The sequence below is a fragment of the Toxorhynchites rutilus genome, chromosome 3, assembly GCF_029784135.1.
Source record: "Toxorhynchites rutilus septentrionalis strain SRP chromosome 3, ASM2978413v1, whole genome shotgun sequence".
Lineage (NCBI taxonomy): Eukaryota > Metazoa > Arthropoda > Insecta > Diptera > Culicidae > Toxorhynchites > Toxorhynchites rutilus.
The window spans coordinates 87256392-87275349 of NC_073746.1; the positions used below are offsets into that span (position 1 = coordinate 87256392).

At 39.9% G+C, this 18958-nt stretch overlaps 1 protein-coding gene across 4 annotated transcripts in view; it reads right to left on the reverse strand.

Annotated features, from left to right (window-relative positions):
* Positions 1-18958, reverse strand: part of LOC129775393 (LIM/homeobox protein Lhx3) — a 140584-nt gene that overhangs the window by 114625 nt on the left and 7001 nt on the right. For 3 of the 4 annotated variants that reach the window (XM_055780096.1, XM_055780094.1, XM_055780099.1), the window contains exon 2: positions 17333-18196. In XM_055780096.1, the coding sequence (XP_055636071.1) occupies positions 17333-17696 (364 nt within the window). In that variant the 5' untranslated portion in view covers positions 17697-18196. The remainder of the gene's footprint in view (positions 1-17332; positions 18197-18958) is intronic. The other variant, XM_055780095.1, reaches the window with a different exon arrangement.

Sequence of the window (18958 nt, forward strand, 5' to 3'; positions counted from 1 at the left end):
ATAAAAGAAAATTACTTTTTCCGTTTCAAATATGTTTTCTCTATAATTAAGTAACATGTTTTTACTGATGAGAAAAATTGATAATTGTGTACGGTATTGGTAATTATCTTTTATAACATTGGGGTTTTTTTTTCTTTATTTCATCCATACATATCACAGGAGGCACCTCGTCTAGGATCACAGTGGGCGGTTTTCATCATATCTCGTTCCACTTCGGTATCTTTTATCTGATACGCACGATCCAACGACTGTTTACCATACTTCTGTCATCATCACTCGGTAAGCACTGGTGGAGTGAACAAACAATACCCAACAACCAAAAAAAACGGCCCTTTTCAGGGCCACCAAATCATTATCAAAGAGTTTAACGATATAATTCTTCAAACACACAAACACATCCAAAATCAACAGATAACCTAACGGAATCCTACGTCAACTATTGCGTCGTGTCTCGGACACAAGCCTCCTATGTCTTTTTTTTCATTTTCAAGGATTCGAACAACAAAGTTCATCCAGCCTTGAAAAAGACCTAATAGAAGATCAATCAATTAAGAGTCCTGGGATTGTCGTTCACTGAGTAGGAGGGCGCGCAACCGTTACGGCCACGGAGATCCACTAAGACTGACTAGAGCGAACCCGATATTTATGTGATGCCTTCTTATTCTTATTTTTCTTATTTTCCTTGGATTGAATGATAGGCACAGTGGATTTTGGTCGACTGTTTTTTTTTTTGCAGTAGTATTGCTATATCCAAATTGTACTTTGCTGCTACTTCAGTTGCTCATTTTGGTCGATACAGTTTGATTAGCACAAACTGAACCGATCAAAACGTGGGCGTTCTTTATTGTCATAGATTCGTAGAAATATTAAATCGATTAATGGAAACATCGTTGCGATCTGTTAAGGAATGGTCTTTGGAACAAAATATTGAATAATGGTCGATTACCACTATTATTTACCACGTTCCAAATATCTTCATATCATTTTTACTTGATAAAATTTATTTAAGATATGATATAATTACGTTTATTCCAAAAAATTACTGAACCTTCTGTTAGACGTATTAACAGCGATAAAGAACTATCAACCTTAGTAGATAGTCCATGAAATAATTTTTGATAGTTCGTATGCAAAGCCTACGTGTCATGGTTTATACCAAAAATATTTTTACGAAAACATATTATAATAGCGTGAGATTCAATACTGTAGCTCAGATATTTTCTTGCAGATAAACAAATTCAATAATTACAAGTATAATTTTCGTCGGAAGTATGTACCGTTGGCCCACTCTTTTACTCTGAATAACTTAACTTCAAACACTAATTGGCATTCATAAGATGTTGGAAGTTTCTCTCATCCAGCTTTCACGTGTGTAATAATATGAACGAAATATAGTTCTATATAAAATGTCATCGCCATGTTTTTTTACTATTACATGTTGAAACGGGCAGAAACCGCTGGGGGGAGCTCGTAGGGCATCGCATGCGCAGTTCAGATATTGTCTCCTGTCTTGTGGTCGTTTCCTCTGTTTCATACGGCACAGCATCAGTGCAAGGGGAGGACCTACATCAGTCACACAGTACAAACAAGCGCTGCAGGCTGATCGAATGCATTCACACATAGAACTTATTGCCAATACAATGGATTAATCCAGCCACTATTTCAGGATACACTTGCAGATTACTATCAACGCATTCTTCCGACTGTCTACTTTAAGTACACCTGCATGAAACATTCAGATTGGCGTATTCATAACAATCACTATCAATGCACACGCACGCATCTGTGGAAAGCAACCGAAGCAGCGCAAAAGTGGCTTTTCATCCAATTTATTCCATCATGTCGTCTCTTCCACAATCAATCTGAAAGCCGCTCCAAATGGAAGCCACGGCGGCTGAGGCGTACGAAGTGGAGTTGATTTCTGTTTGGAGTGGTTGGACAAATATTTGTACACGCTTTGATGTCGATGTGATGTATGCTCGGCGCCCAACCTTCCCTCTCTCCCTGTTTTTGCGCAAATACGATGACTTGCCGAGTACCCGTTTTTCGTTTCTCCCCTCGGGCGCACTTTCGGATAGGTAATTCACAAATGCTTGATGTTGTTTCATCGGGAGAGACAAGAGTGTAAATATTTACCCAATTCATAATTCTTATTTGCATTTCATTTTTTAAGATACTGGAGAGGAAATTATTTAATCAGGACTAACAAGCTGGCAAACATGGTATCTCGCAGGAGTTTATTATCGTGATGAGTATATATTCACCTGTCAGATTATGTTCATGGAGGATAACTTTTTTTGTGGTTAGTGGCATACGTAACGCATTTTTGTACTGGATGCGTTTTCATGCATCATAGAAAAACAAAAAAAAAAGTTTGTCGAATTATTGAACCTCGCGCGCCATATGGCCGATATCTTCATCGCATCCGCACGTGATTTATGCGGATTCCCATTTGGCCGCACATGACAAATAGTGCGCGTGCTAATATTTCATGCTTTACAGGGTTGTTAACTATACGGCTTTTTGTGTGTGTTCACCCTAACCGTTTTTTTTTCGAAGCTGCTACCTAAAAGTCACTTCCGACTATCCGAGGGGAATCCCTCTCATTAGGAAGTGCCTTTGATCGTAATAGCAACAAACAAGAATAAAAACACTACCTACCGGGGAATCAATTCATATTCATTACCACTTTTTTATCCCCTCTTCAAACAAAATCCCTTCTCAGCTGGGCCGGTCTCCGCGTTGGAGAGTACGTAACAAATCGAGGGCTTGACACATTCGCCCGCCCGGTCTGCTTCACTTCTGGCGACGGTCGTTGGTGGAAAGCCATAAAAAGCACGTAAAATGTCGAAATACCTGACGCATCCTCTAATCGGAGTGCGATCAGACTGTGAGGGAAAGAATTTGCGAGGGGGAAGTTCTGTATTTTGAGTACTTCCACCATATGGCAACCGAATCGTCGCGTGTGTTTTCAAACACGTAATGCGATCAGAGGTTAATCGATGGCTCACATGGCAAGTCTCCGCGCAGTTGACCAACATGGGGAAGAATTTATGGTATGCTTCGAGGCCGGCAATGATGAATATCGTGAAAAACTATTTCTGTTGATTTTTTATAGTATAATTTGAATTAAAATTAAGTCTTTTAACTTTTCTTATTTCGCTGAACATGATATTGATTACCATTGCCAATTATCAATTTAAAAAATTGAATTATTAACAATTTATGTGTGCCGTTTCACTATGACAGTTTATATGGGATTGAAAATAAAACATTTGTTTTTTATTAGATCGTTTATTTTTACAGGCTCAGTTACATAAGTTTGAGGGAGCCAAACTCCTGTATTGTTACCTGTACAGCGCGGACTCGATTATATACAGTCTTCGATTTCTTTTTCACTGTATATAATCGAATCCTGTATTAATAGAGTCAAAAAATATTTTTTTATTTGTTTTCTATACACATATTTTTAGTTTTTTTTATCATAACAGAAGAATTTAATTTTTGATTCATCACCTTAAAGTCACAAAATACCTTTCTCATAAAAAAATCCTAATTGTTTCAGGAGATGATAGAGAATCATATGTGATGATAAAAATCCTTTTATGCCTATGTTCGAATTCCAACAATGACTGGGTTTTGGAACTTTTTCTCTGTTTCGGGCCATATTTGTCTTAAATTGGCTTTAATTCAAAAATTACGCTACGTAGGACAATTCTGTTGCTTCCATTTAAAAGATAAGAAAATTTTATATAGAATACAGTTGTGGCACTTTCAAATTAGTGTATTTAAGTAACATTTCAGATGCGAAAAACTTCAAATATTGTGGTTTTTAATGTATTACTCTTAATTCTATCCAAAAAATACATAATAAACATGAATATTTCAATCAACCAAATTGAAACTCTCTAACCGCTCCTTCATTTGTTCTTTAACACCCAACTTCTATCTTTTTATATTTCGCTGTAATATCATTTTAAACAATTTCTGGTGAATCTTCAACTAAAATCTACCAAAATTAAGATTTCTACTTCACTGTTCTCGTAATAGTCAATTAACTTTCATTTTAACGTTAACCCATTTCATTTTCTCTTGAAATAAGTCATATTTGAAATTTAAAAAAAATCGAACTGTATATAATCGAGTCTAAAATTGTATATAATCTAATCATATATAATCCAGTCTCTATATCGCGTCCGCCCTGTATATATAAACATTTTTCCTTAATTATAATGTTAATAATGTAGAAAACCGATTACTCGCGGTCGACACGAGTCTAGAAAGGTGACAGATTTTCTTCAGGAAAAGGAGGGGATGTTAGAATAACAATACTCACCCTCACATTCACACCCACACTCAACACACTACATTCTTAAACATATTCTTATATCTATTAGGCTGTCAAAAAAGTCCTGCGGTATTTGTTTTTGAATTTTCATTTGTTCATAAAATTAGTTACAATCATCTGTTTTAAGTCAAATATGCGCCGTTTTGTTCGATGACTTGTTCCCAACGAGATGCCAACTTCATAATACCCCTGTTATAGAAGCTCGCTTCCTTATTGGCAAAAAACTCGGATAGCCAATTTCCACAGGCCTCTTTTGTGGCTAACTTCTGACTACCTAGCTCGTTCGCCATGGACAAAAACAGGTGGTAGTCACTTGGTGCAAGGTCCGGACTATACGGCGGATGCAAAAGAACCTCCCATCCGAGCTCCCGGAGCTTCTGGCGCATCACCAAAGAAGTGTTTGGCCTGGCGTTGTCCTGATGGAAGACAATGCGGCCTCTGTTTATCAAAGATGGCCTCTTCTTCATGAGTGCTACCTTCAAGCGGTCCAGTTGTTGACAGTACAGGTCCGAATTGAGCGTTTGGCCATAGGGAAGCAGCTCATAATAGATTATTCCTTGACAATCCCACCAAACACACAGCAGAACCTTCCTGGCCGAGGGCTTGGCCACCGTCTGAGCCGCTTCAGCGGGCTTCGACCACGACCGTTTGCGCTTCACGTTGTCGTAAGTGACCCACTTTTCATCGCCAGTCACCATCCGCTTCAGAAACGGGTCGATTTTGTTTCGATTCAGCAGCGATTAACATGCGTCGATACGGTCAAAGATGTTTTTTTGCGTCAACGTGTGTGGCATCCATACATCGAGCTTCTTTGTGAATCCAAGCTTCTTCAAATGGTTAATAACGGTTTGATTTTTTATCCCCAGCTCTTGGCCGATGCTACGGCTGATACTATGCCGGTCTTTCTCGGATAATTCAGCGATTTTGTCGCAATTTTCGACGACAGGCCTTCAGGAGCGTGGCGCATCTTCGACGACCTCTACACCAGAACGAAAACGTTGAAACCATCGTTGTGCGGTGAAAATGGAAACTGTATCGGGTCCATAAACTGCACAAATTTTATTGGCAGCTTGAGATGCATTTTTGCCTTTGTCATAGTAGTACTGTAAAATATGTCGGATTTTCTCTTTATTTTGCTCCATATTAGCGACACTATAACTCACGAACGACTTAACCAAACAAAACACTGTCAAGGACTATATTATAGCGCGCAAAAATACCTTTCCAACAAGCTATAGTATGACCCGATACAATGAATACAACTAGAACTACGCGCTTACAACGACACCTCGCGGAAATACCGCAGGACTTTTTTAATAAATTTAAACGATCTTTAAGTGGGAGTACGCTTGCCAAAACCTCGAGACTCATGGGTGTGGTGAGGGCATACATCCCAACGCAATACGAAAAGAAAGGTATTAAATTCGCTCGAGTTTGATGAGTTTTTTTCGCAGCTGATCAAAAACAGAACCTGCCATACTCCATCACTGAGAGAATAGATGTTCGATACAACATTATAAGATCTTCGGGATAGGTCTTCTGGATAGACCAGGTGCCGGTAATTGTACGGAGAAAGTTTATTCTTTGTTGACATTTTTTACTCAGATACCTAATATAGGCCCCCAAGTACATTAGGGGTCGAACCCAATGTCCTGGAAAAAAGGTAATGAAGATGGTCGAGTTTTGAGCGACTAGCATGCGCTGCCATAACTATTTCGCAAATAGTGTCGTCAGTCGTTTTGTTTATCTTTGACATATTCACTCCCCCACGTTCATAGAAACAAACGAAGTTTCATTATTTTAACGTTATGAAGTTGATGTTTCGAAGGCTTTAGTGTCGGTGTGTATGTTGTGAGATAATAATCGCCAATTAATCAAAATTTCACCGAAAATGTTACTGCTTTCGAGAGCTAAACATACGACTGCTCTCTGGACCTTTTTACCACATGAATAATCGAAATAAGCCATGATATTATTGTCATCTGTGAAAAAAACAACCAGTTGAATGATTTCATGAGAATTTTGGCTCAAATTATCATGCAACCGTAAGTACTTTCAACATTGTTTTGTTTCTTCCATATACATTCCATATTGAATGCAAATAATTACGACACGATATTAGGCTTGCTAATACAGATACACTTCGCCTACTGCTCCACCTCTATATGTACCTCATTGGGTCGAACCAGAACCCAAGATACTTGAATGACATAGCATGAGCGATCGGTTTACCCAAAAGTTGAAGCTTTGGTTTTGCTGGTCTATGCTTCCTAGAAAAGACGACCATCCCTGTTTTCTTCGTGGAGAACTCAATCCCTAGACTAATGGCTCAGGCTGAAAATTGTTCAAAGTATTTTGCAAGGGTCCCTGCAGGTTGGATTCGTTTGATCCTACGACAGACACCACCCAAAGGCGGTAGATCCCGAGAGTGTAATCTGTCTGACAAAACCTCTATTGAAACTGAATCAAAGGACCCTTTTATATCCAAAAATATTGAAGCCATTTGTTTTTTTGTTTTCGGCATAAGCCATTTGAATTTCTGAAGAAAGCAACGCAATACAATCATTCGTCCCCTTGCCCCAGCGGAACACATATTGTGTATCTGAGAGTAACCCATTTGTTTCAACACATCGATCAAGGCGAAACCAGATCATTTTCTTCAACAATTTCCGAATACAAGACAGCATTGCTATTGGGCGGTACGAATTGAAGTCGGACGCGGGTTTTCCGGGTTTTTGAATAACTCTACGTGTCTCCAATCATCCGGAACAATATTCTGTTCCAGAAACCGATTGAATAAACACGAAAGGAGAGCAAGAAAGAATTCTACCATTGAAAACTCTAAATCAAGATCGTACCTATCTTGTGGTATATCTCGAACAGTTTTATGCACAGGTGCGGAATTGGGACAAACCTTCTTTAAAAATCCATCGATGTGAATATTCTTTCGTTGAAGAGCGATTTCTCATGTTTCGAGCCACTTTCCATAATTTTTTCATTGACGTTTCTCGTAACAAACCTCCCACGAAATTTCGCCAATAAGCACGTTTTTTTCCTTTTGATTAAAGTTTTGAACTGATGTAAACCATCTTTGGAATTGATTAAAGTTTTACATCAGTTCAAAACTTTAATCAAAAGGAAAAAAACGCCATCCTACCATTGAGATCCTGGGTTACATTCCACTTGCAATCTAACGATAGTGAATTCGAGCAAAGCGAAAGTTAGGGTTAGCAGGAGGTTTCGGTACACGTGTTGTTTCCCTCGTATTCAAAACGGTCATATTGAAGCTGTTACAAAGGGCATATATCAACAATGAACGGTTGTCGTCGTACTGTTCCCCCCAGGCGGTTCCGTGAGAGTTGAAGTCTCCCAAGAACAACCGCGACTCAGGAAAAAGTAAGCACATGTCAGCAAGTTGCTTTTGGCTAACTTGAACTTTGAAGCTGACAATACAGAGGTTTTGTCTCTGATGTTTGCATGACAAGCAACAGCTTCGATCCCTCCAAAAGGTGGAAGGTCAAAAAAATGAGTCGCACTTACTGATCCCCAATAGCACCCCCCAGTATCTGTCAACACGGTTCAAGCGTATAATATTAAAATCGTGAAAAGAGAGATCATCTCGTGAAGAAATCTAAGTTTCGGACAGAGCAAAAATATCACAGTTGAAGTTATGAATTGAAAATTAAAATGTATCCAATTTAGTGATATCTCCGACCTCTCTTTTTAAATTAGACATCATGAGAGATAATCATTGCAAGGAGGGACCATGTTTGCATAAATTGCTGCAAAGTTGTCTTTAATACAGGAAGCATTGCGGTGACAATGGTTCTGATGGAATCGGAAACATTAAAACACGTGAAGATTTGATCCACAAGATCAGACAACTTTATAAATCCCCATTGGGAAGTTGAACTAGACGGAAAAACAGGGACTGTTGGGGTTTTTGATGTCTTCTCGAGTGCTGAGTCGTTCGAAGGTGAACTATTCCCACGGAAGCCAGGAGGAACCTGATTTTGCTTGTCCGCTGCACTCGATTTTTTAGCCAAGCTAACAGGGAGTATCACCGGAGGGACTTGTCTTTGAACTTTGGGAGTAGTCACATTTTTGCGCCGAGGATACCCTTGGAAAATAAACGGTGTGCTCCCGTTAGCTGTGTCCTCTTCTATTTCGTCAACGGGCAACGTGGCGAGAACATTTTGTTTGTTGATTGGTTGTTGTTCTTGAGCCAGTGGAGAAGCGTCCTTCAAAATTTCCGCAAAGTGCGCTTAGAACATTCCTTCGAAGAGCGCTTCTGTTTATCCCAGCGACTCTTGTAAGACCAATCTCTTGTAAGCTGAGAGCACGTGTGGGGAACCCCCGCAATATGGACACTTATGCTCAGTCGCACTTCAGGACTTCCCCTCATGTTGCTCTCCGCAAGTGGCACAGCGCTCCTTGTTGGCGCTTGAAGCTGCTGTATGACCAACTGACTTGCATTTGTTGCAAGTCATGGGCTTTGGCACGAAGAGCCGCACCGGTAACCTCAATTTGTCCACTGTAACGAAGCCACTTCAGATCCGTTTCAGTTGCCAACCCCGAGATTTCTACGCCAAGAGACGGCACGTAGACACGATATTCTATGGTGAATCTCTGGTCGATCACAGTATCGTTTGCGTGTTTCCGATCACTCACGACAACACGCAGTTTTTTCGGTCTAACCTTAGAAATTTCGACCACGGAGAAATAATATTTTGCCAAATCTTTCGAAATCTGAATGACATTGATTTTCCTTTCGGTTTGGGCCGGAAGGAAACAGTCCAGTTCCAGGTGCATCTTCTGGATAGACATTGACAACCGGAGCGCAGACAACTGAGGGGGAAGACGAGATTGGGGGCTCAGTGAGAAGGGAGACAACATGGGGGAAGGCGAAGACATGGATTGAGTGAGAGCGGAGATAACAGAGAGGGAATCCGAGATGAAAGGTAAGGTGAGAGCGTTAGGAGGTGAAGAGGAGAGTTTTGCTAGTTTTTTTTGAGGGAACTTATTAGAATGAGTTCATTCGTCTTCCGAAGAAACATCTTCTGATTTAGTCAGCACGAACGGTGCAAACAACGCGCGACAATCAATCTCTAGGAAAACAAAATCACAAACTAACGGTAAACGATCGCGATAGCGGTGAATCGCGAAGCGCACGTACGGCTGCTCGAAGCCGTTAGCCGTGAATGATACAAGCAATGTTGATTGTAATTAAGATTTCTTTTTCAACACGTTGAGCCCTTGACCAAACTAGGAGACCGACAATGAACTTTTTGTCTTGCACCCGTCGGTCTCTGCGGATCGATAGTGGCTTTACTAAAAATCATGTTCTTACTCTGTTTTTGTCGTTCCCATCGCGATACACTTCAAACTAAAAGTCCACTGTCGGTCCGATGAGATCGGCGCGAGAAATCAGAGAAATCGGCGGTGTCAGTCTCCAAGAATCGAGGTACAGAGGGACCGTTCTGAAAAAAGACGGTCAAACATATTTTCTCGTCTTACCTTATTTCAGAGATATAGCTGTTTTTCTGAGAAAAGTATCTTAAAACAAGTTTTTTAACTTAAGTACTACCTAAATTTCATTATATGAACTCAGCATACTGCACAAGGTTTCAGATGACTTTAAAATACATTTTTAATGTTTTAAATAAATTTATAAATAATTTTTAAATAAATTTAACTTTGCTGAAGACACTATTAGTTTTTAATGAAACCATTGCGATGTTCAGTGGTTCAAACAAAAAGGTTCTCATTATAAAGTATTCACGTAACGTAACAATCAACTGAAGAAATGGAGCAAATGTAAACCTTCCCAAAAAGACAATTGAAATATAGGCCAGCATTTCAATTTCACTTCGGAAAAAAAATTACAATCTTCTGTTGGTGATAGAATCTTTGGGACTGTTATCTGAATATATTGATTCCAATTGTCAGCAGCACGTCAGTTCAACATAAAAATTACACAATCTCGCGTTCGCATCGGTACTAGACCTATTTATCATCTGCGTGTAGCGTTCACTAATTTTGTCAATCACCACAGGAAGACACTGCTGCGGTATGTATTCGTCTTGGAAGACACACGATACCTGTACCGGCCACAGGTTGTTCGAAATTGTACACCTTCGAACTGAGTGTATCCCGGTTGCAATGAGCTGTCGCTGCAATCAGTTCCGATTTTGATTGATCACCGTCTTCTCCAGTGCCTTTGTTTGCAGTATAATGTGTTCGAGTTTCTCAGAGAAAGCAATTGAAAATTTCCATTTTCCTGACGCGTATAATAGACCAATACAATAAAAATTGAAAATGATGTCTCCCGTGTGTTATCTGGCGCCTAAAATGTTGATAATTTAAACCCTGGCGTCTTACGGACTCAGTGCACGGGAAATATCGAAGACAGAATATCTAATCACATTGCTCGGATTTGATTGATGTTCCAAATATTGAACGGGTTGTGTTATTAAAGCAGATTATTACCGCGTTGTCCCGAGAGGAGTGCGCCACATTTCAGACAGTGACATCAACATAACACGAGGAATGAGGCATGCGTGATTCGAGTCGACCGATTGGGCCATTTTGTCGATGTTCCCGTGAGAGATGATCGGTTTTAAAGCCTTTAAGCATAATTTAATCCTGGCAATTTGGTCGATGATGAATCAGTTGCTTCCAATTGGGTTGCGATGATTTAGCTGAGTGGTCGAGGAGTGTTGGATTTGGCGCACCATCGGGCATCCGCACTAGTTGTTAGATTTATGGCATTCTAAATCGAGATAATTGGAGTGATTTGTTACGATGGTGTGCTGATATTGGGGCACATTCGTCAATTGAAGACCACAGTATAGATAATACATGACGCAATTTAGATGTGCATTCCAAAAGCGGCTTAAGAGCAACATTATTTGACAGACTACATGCTTTCAGTACATTAAGCTATTGGTGAAAGCAGTAATAATCGCATCAAATTAGAGCAGCGTAATCCAGGTTAAACGCATAAATTGCGTGCAAAAAAGTGCAAATTCTGTTGAAGTGCAGTCACACTTTTCCGTCGTTATTATGATCGGCACTCATATGGCACCCTGGGAAAGGTGTTGAAAGAGCGGCAAACTGGAAACGGAAAACTAAATTTATTTTTCATTTAGCCACTTTTCGGTTGCCACGTGGCTGCCACACTCATTAGCTTCCGGGTTTGTTTGATTTTCCTCGAGTACGGCACACCGCACACGCACCTAGAATGTATAATACCAAAAAGGGGGCTGGTTCGGTGTTTGCATTCTCGACCGGAAGTTGTAGATTGACTGTGAGGAAAAACTCCACTGACCCATCCGTGCGGAAACCACAACCCTAATTGAATGCGTAAATCGCAGTTAAACTAGTTTCCAATAGTTTTTCTTCGCTGCACGTAATTTAGTTTCGATCTCAACAGGTCCGTTCCTTGGCTGTTGTTGCAAAAAAAATCCTTTTTTCCCACCGCAGGTTTCAAATTGCACCGCATATATGATTGTAATTGTTTCACTTCAGAAACATACTGTAAACCAATCTCCCGGGAGTTCACAAGGGATTTTGCCCCCAGGAAACAATTACACACGTTTGTCGGAGAGTCGATTCGCTGGGAAAATGGGAAAAGTTTTTCGAGCATTTTTTCCGTTCCACCAGTAGAACGAACCATGCCAATCAACCCTCGGAGGTTCCCTATGTTGCGGTTCGATGCTGCTTGAGTCAACAATTGTACACACAGTGGACGATAATGATTAGGGTGTGTGTCTAACAAAAAAGTGAACAGCGTAAATGTTATTTTGTAACATAATATTTGTCCTCAGGCGAGCAAGTAAGCCGTTAGTTCGGTTGTTACGCTTTTTAGAGGACACGCGACAGGCAAGTGGCGAATTGTTGAACGATCTAAGGTTTCCGTTCGTTGCCAAGAATATCGGGTTTCTGGAAATGCTTTGGAAAGTTGTTTTAGTAATGGTCTTTTGGTGATTGTTTTGATTTAAAATATTGGTAATAATCATTCGCCTAGAAAATAGAAGAAAAAAGGCTAAAAGGGTACTAGAGAACATCATCTAAGGGGTTGAAACATTTTCTGGCCTAAATCAGTGTATCGCACCGAGACACAAGTAACTGTTTACATGATCAAATTCAAAAGTTCATATTCACTGCCAGTCTCGGAACTTAATTCACACACTCGAAGCTCAGATAACTCGATCTGTATCATTCCATAACAGTATTTTATCATTCTGGTCAAGTCTTGCTATATTTATTTCTTTTTTTTTTCCCGAGAATGACTGAACACTTCATTTTAAAAAGTAAATTTACTGCGTACAATTCAACAACCAATGTTATACAATGAACATGGTGACCCTCATTGTATGTTCCAAAAATGAAACTAAATTTCTTTCTGGGAGAATTTCTCAGTCTTACAAATTTGCTTCTGCAGTTTCCCTATCAGTGGCTTTAGTCGTAAATAGTCGTCATTTCTCACGCATATATGTTTCCGATACTGAAACTCCTAATGGACATCAAAATGAATCCTCCTGACAACCGATCTTCTCCACCATAGCCATGCGTCTTCAGACCGAATACTGAGACGCAATTTTGTCACAAGCACCGCGGTAGATCCTAATCTGCCCTTCACAGTCGAGCCTCTTCGGGCAAGTACCATTGCAATTATTAGCAATTATTCGTGTCCTTTTTTTTTGTCTTTATTAGAGAGATTTTCAGCCTTAGGCTGGTTCATCTATTCGTGTCCTGAAATGTCCCCCACTCTCAACTACGGCCCACCGCCATTGACGGGGTACATTGACGATAATCACAACCTCGCAGAAAGGCCTCACGTCAACGTGGGTCATTTACTGGAATGCATGTCATTTCTGAATTTAACGTATGCGAGATAATGTTTGCACCATTAAGCAATATTAAATTTAAAATTCTCAAAAACTTCGGTTGCAACATTTTTTTTTTTATTCAAAAAAGGGATGTTTCTGAGTCTTAAACCATGTTAATCATCGTTCGAGTTCCCCCTTGTTGAAATCACGGCCTCCACACGCTTCCAGAACGCACTGCAGTAGCCTGGGGCCATTTTTCTCCAGGAACGGATCAATGTTTGTCTGAGATTTGCTGTACTCGGGTGGCGTTAAGAACAGGATTTGACCTTCATGACGCGCCAAACTGAGTAATCCAGCGGATTGAGATCGGGGCTAGATGGCGGCCGCATATCCTTCGCCCAGAAAGGCAGATGATGGTTGAAATACAACATTTCCCTTCGGGCCGCACTGATCTTTGATCGTCGGAAAATCCCGATGCAGGCCTCCGTGTTGACTTTGTCGTTTTGTTGGCAATGAGGGCCACCAATCCAAACACCATAACACCAGCAAGACGCTTGGTCTGATACACGTATTTATGCTCGTCAGTCACGTCTTTTATCGGGAGAGAACTCATATACCAATCGGTTCTGGAATTTAGTACGGGATCGACGGTAAACGTGCTCTCTTCGGTGAACAGGATTACCGGATTTTTTAGCATAAGGATTTCTTACGTCACTCGACTCGTAGCCCCTGGATGCGGTTGGTAGTCAATTGAATTTTTCCCACGCCCTCGACATCACTCCGCAGTGTTCACTGACCCCGTGTTCCTTCGCCGTTGAACCCACTGGATTCGCCCGAATCTTCCTCTTGATGGCAGTCATGACCCTCGGAATACGAGCTGACCTCGGACGACCTGTGGCCACCTTCGAGAATAGTTGTACTTTCTTTTTCCGGCCTAAGACCTTTGTCATGGTCCACCGGGACACTTCCATGGCGATTTAAATGCATTTCGCTCGGGACAAATCACGAGTACGCTGCCACTTAGTCATGGTGCATTTGTCAAACTAAGGAAAGGAAATCTTTTAAAAAAGATCGATCCTGACGGATCGATTTTCAAAACGGCGTAGGGGACGATTCACTGATTAAATCGGTAACAAAGAATCGATCTTTGAATAATCGATTTTTTCCAATTTATTTTATTTTATTTTGTTCTATATAAGTGTTGTTTTTTCTTTAAACGTAGAGTAAAAAATTTACATTTCTATTCAATATCGAAGACGTTTTATTTTGATTCTCAGCATGAGGTCACAAAAAACTTGAAAGCTTAGAAAAATTGTAATTTCCAGGTCATTTATCTTGTACCGTCATGGAATTATTTGGTTAAATACATTAATTGAAAATTATCATCATAAACTCAACAACTGATATTCATCCTGAACTTCGACCTGATGTCACCATCCAATTTCGTTAAAATTTTCCCTGTCAGCCTAGTGAATGTGAGTGATGGTGAAAATATACCTGTCAGGCAGTACGTTTCGTCGTCCTTAACCACACAGTTATATTTTGTTGAAATAATTTCTTGCTGTTTCCTCAAGTATTTCTTTGCCTCTAAATTCTGCTTTAAATTTCGATCCGGCACAATTTGGGCCTCCATACTTGGTAAATCCCTACTTCTTCACTTTTTAAACGTAGAATTGCCAAACATTCACATCGATGACAGGTTCGAGTTCCGCTTGAAAATACAATTTCGTGACGTTTGATTATTAATATAATTATTTTCACATTTTTAGTTTTCAGAAAGCCAACCAAGCAAAAAAAAAAAACAAATGAGATCTGAACGACATGATCAAGGCATGTTTAAAATCTCGTTTCAGTGAGAGGAATTAGAAGAATGAACGTGAAACAAAAGGAGTGTGCACGAAGGAGAAAAGATATTCTCATTATTAAACCTGAAACAAGAGCAACAATATATTGGGACATGAATAAGGTGCAACTTGAAATGCAGTAGAGTAACTATTTATCACTATTAAGGTTCGGGCCCTGATGATATTAGTGTGTTTAGTGAGTTTATTCAAATATCAAATTTATATTCATTAAAAATTTTCTCTAGAACAAATATTACGTCGAAAAGCGCTTAAAATCGTTTTTAGACCTATGTTAAAATGAAAGTTTATGGCTTTAACCCCTTGCGGTCGGATTGATATCCCTTGAAAGGGATTCTCTTACCTTTCCACGTAAATATTTTTTTGTTTATATCGAGTACCGTTACCTATTATTCATAGAAACATCGTATACATTCGCGAGAAAGCTCGCTATACATTAAAATTCGTTTAGAAAAAATGTAAACTATTACATCGTTCAATAATATATTTAGTATGATTCCTTGGTGGCTGAGAGCAGAAAAACGATCGCAAAGGGTTAAAATTTCCAGATACAAAAATGCTCGATGACTGAGAACACGTTAAACAATTTTCATATTAAGAGCAAAAAATTTCTACAAACACATTTATAATTAGAGGCAATATAAGTATAAAGTCAAATAAAAACAAAAGGATTAACATAAAGAAATAAAAATTATGTATTACATCAGTTTCTACTACTACTGAAACTCTTTTTCAAAAATGTTTGTTAATTGATACAATAAATTCTAGAAGACACAAAATTGAAAATTAAAAACCCGAAAAATGGTAATATAATGAAGAAATGAAATGCAAACAAAAATTAAACTAAGCTTATCAATGGAAGTATTAGTATTGTGATATCTTTCTCACGTTGTGAATTAGAACAAGTTTAACACAAGCATAGGGTGGGAAAAAATAGATCAATGATTTTCTCAATTTTTGAGATTTTCCCAAATGCTCTACGCATTTTTATTTTGATCGGGATATTTTTATCCACATATAATCCCCTATATCCCAAGTATGATATTTCCAAAAGAATATCCAATAACCTGTATATTTGGTCTCGGTGCGGTAAAATTCGAACTCAATCGAAAAATAATCGACGATAATGACAAAGACTCTACCATCGATTGTTAGACATTGGTTAACATCTCCATTTGAGATCCAAAAGGGTTCATTATCAAACGAGAAGCAGTTTAAAGCAACAAATGTTGCAGTTTGCAATAACTAGCCCACTATTTCAACAATGTTATCAGTCCTATTTTGTGTGGAAACTGGTTTTGTACCTAGCTAACACAAAAAGCGCAAACATTGTAACTCGAGCACAAACTCGAATCAGAACGCGGGTGTTTGATTTGAGATAAAGTATTACGAAATGTCATACTACCCGCTACTCAGTCTGGCTTTGCTCGCAGAACATTTATCTACAACAGATTAGCGAAGTAGCTACTTCACTGAACAATCAGCTCAACCAGTCATTTTCATCAGACATAAGCTTTACGGTGTATAATATGACGACGACGGCATTCTTCCGGAAATGGCGACATTTTTTATCTGCGCTGTTCCACCTACAAAACGCACATTCTCTTGCCTATCAAACATAACAAGACGCGTGTTGACGTTACATGACAGTATCACAATTCAGTGTCGCGCTGCTCGGCGATAGCATCTGGCGACCAGCCTTTGGAGCTGTTTCCACTACCTTGTGTAACATAGGTGTGCTGCTAAATTTGCTACTCAGGTAAGTGCAGAACATCGAAAGTAAGTATCTTCCGTTGACATCTCCACGCCCGGACACTGATAGTCACTTACAGAGGAGCGCTTGTACAACTCTAGGACACCGTTACTCAACGCAATATTATCTGGAAGCCGGAATCGAACAGTGCGATAGCCGGAAATTTTGAGCGCGGAGTCAAACATTCCGTCGGTCTCTCACACGCTGTTCGACCAAATGATAACATAGAGCAGGTAGCTTCCAAAACGTAAAAAGCGGTAATAAAAAATCCAGCCGAATTATTGCTTACTTGCTTATGTTTATTTTCGGAGAGATAAGACTCTTTATTCGCGCAATCCGGGTTCTGTTTACCTTCGAAAAAAATGTGTAAACAGTGATAATGGCTGTGATTTGAGTTTTTTTCTGTATGTACTTTAGGCGGACTGCAGCCCTCCAATAAACTCCAAAATGACATGTGTAATAGTGGATACAGATAATGATTGAGCGTTTAAGCGGAAACGGCCACTGGATTTGGTCACACTCATAAATCACTTACCTTCGAGTGCCTTGTTTCGCGCTATTAACGCCAGCAGCATATCCGGGTTGGGGTGCTCGGCCGCGTCGCTTCCTGTGCTTCCATTAGCAAGCGACGCCTGGTGGGTGTGGAGGTGACGAAGATGATTGTGAAGCTGCGGTTGTTGTTGGGCCATGGCCGACGTGTTCTGTGGTTGTTCAATTCCCGGCATGTTCAACATAGACGGTGCCAACGGATGGGCGGCCAGTGGCTGCATCATCGACGATGACAGTGACATGTGCGAAAGAGACATGCGACTGCCGCCACTGGGAACTGCACTACAGGATATTCCGGCTACTGTAAGGCTCGTCGCTTGGTGTAGAGCAGACGACACGCAAACCGACATGTGTCAACCGGAATGGCGGCTCGTCCATGTATGCTGTACCGCAAAACACTCACTCACTGCAGTTTGCCACAAATCAAACAAAAAGTTGCGCCAATATTCACTATTTATCGTAATCTACATATAGTAGGGCGAGTTGAGTCAAATTAATGCCTCAGACGGATATCAACAATAACCGCTTGGAGCGCTCGCGGGTTATCCTCGGGGGGATCCACTCGCACTCAGCTGCTTGGTAATTTTAGAACTACTCTTTTTGCACTTTATTGTTAGTACTAAAAATCCACCACATTCACACCCAGCAGATAATGTATTCTGTACACATCGACCATACACTCGTTTTCCCCATTTCTCAATTGAGAATGTGGCGAAGTGTACATTCAGCAGCCAGCAACAGCGCTCTGGTGAGCGTGTGAAATATGTAACGCCGGGTAGTAACTCGCGGGCTAATGCCGTATTATTTTAGGTTTGGTCTTCGTGCGTTGGAAGCCGTTATTCATCTGAAACTGGACAGAGAAACTAGCTGAATTAAATGATTGCTGGAAAGCAAGTACAAACATAAAACTAGAAGCAGTATATTTCGAATACTTGCAGTTTCTCAAATAATATACAGAAAGTAAACTAAAGTAGTTCTCAAAAAGTATCGGCTGATCGAATTTGTTTGATTGATTATGTATTACTATGAAACTATAAAAAATTTAAATCATGTAAATCAAGTTCGCATCTGTATTCATGATAGACCATAACGATGAAATGCGAACTTTATGTGACAAAAAAATGAACACAGAATTTAAAAACGCGTAAAATGACATTTGAAGACCAACCCTACAGCGTCAAAAAAAAAGCCAGCCGATAACTGCAATCGCTTAACACGAATAATAAAAAAAAACTCTCCGTCTCTGATCCACTGTGTGAACCTTGTGTTGCTTGTACTGGTTATTGCCGTGGTGAGGCAATGTAAGGAGCCGCCGGGAAAGAAATACAACCTGTGCGGCAAATATTGATAAGGGAACAACCTGCAACGCAACGCGCAGCTCATATAGCCCTAATGACAGTAACAAGAAAACCAACAACCGACACATGAACGAGTTTTATCACTCTTCAAACAAGAACGAAAGAAGCGAAAGTTCTATCTTGGACTTGCGGCTTGTTGCTCTATAACCTGTCTAAATACCGCGAAAGCAACAAATTATATGTAAGGAAGCAGCAAAAAGTTGTTATCAATTTGGCTTGTTACTGTTGTCATTGTTATGACTTATATTCGACCC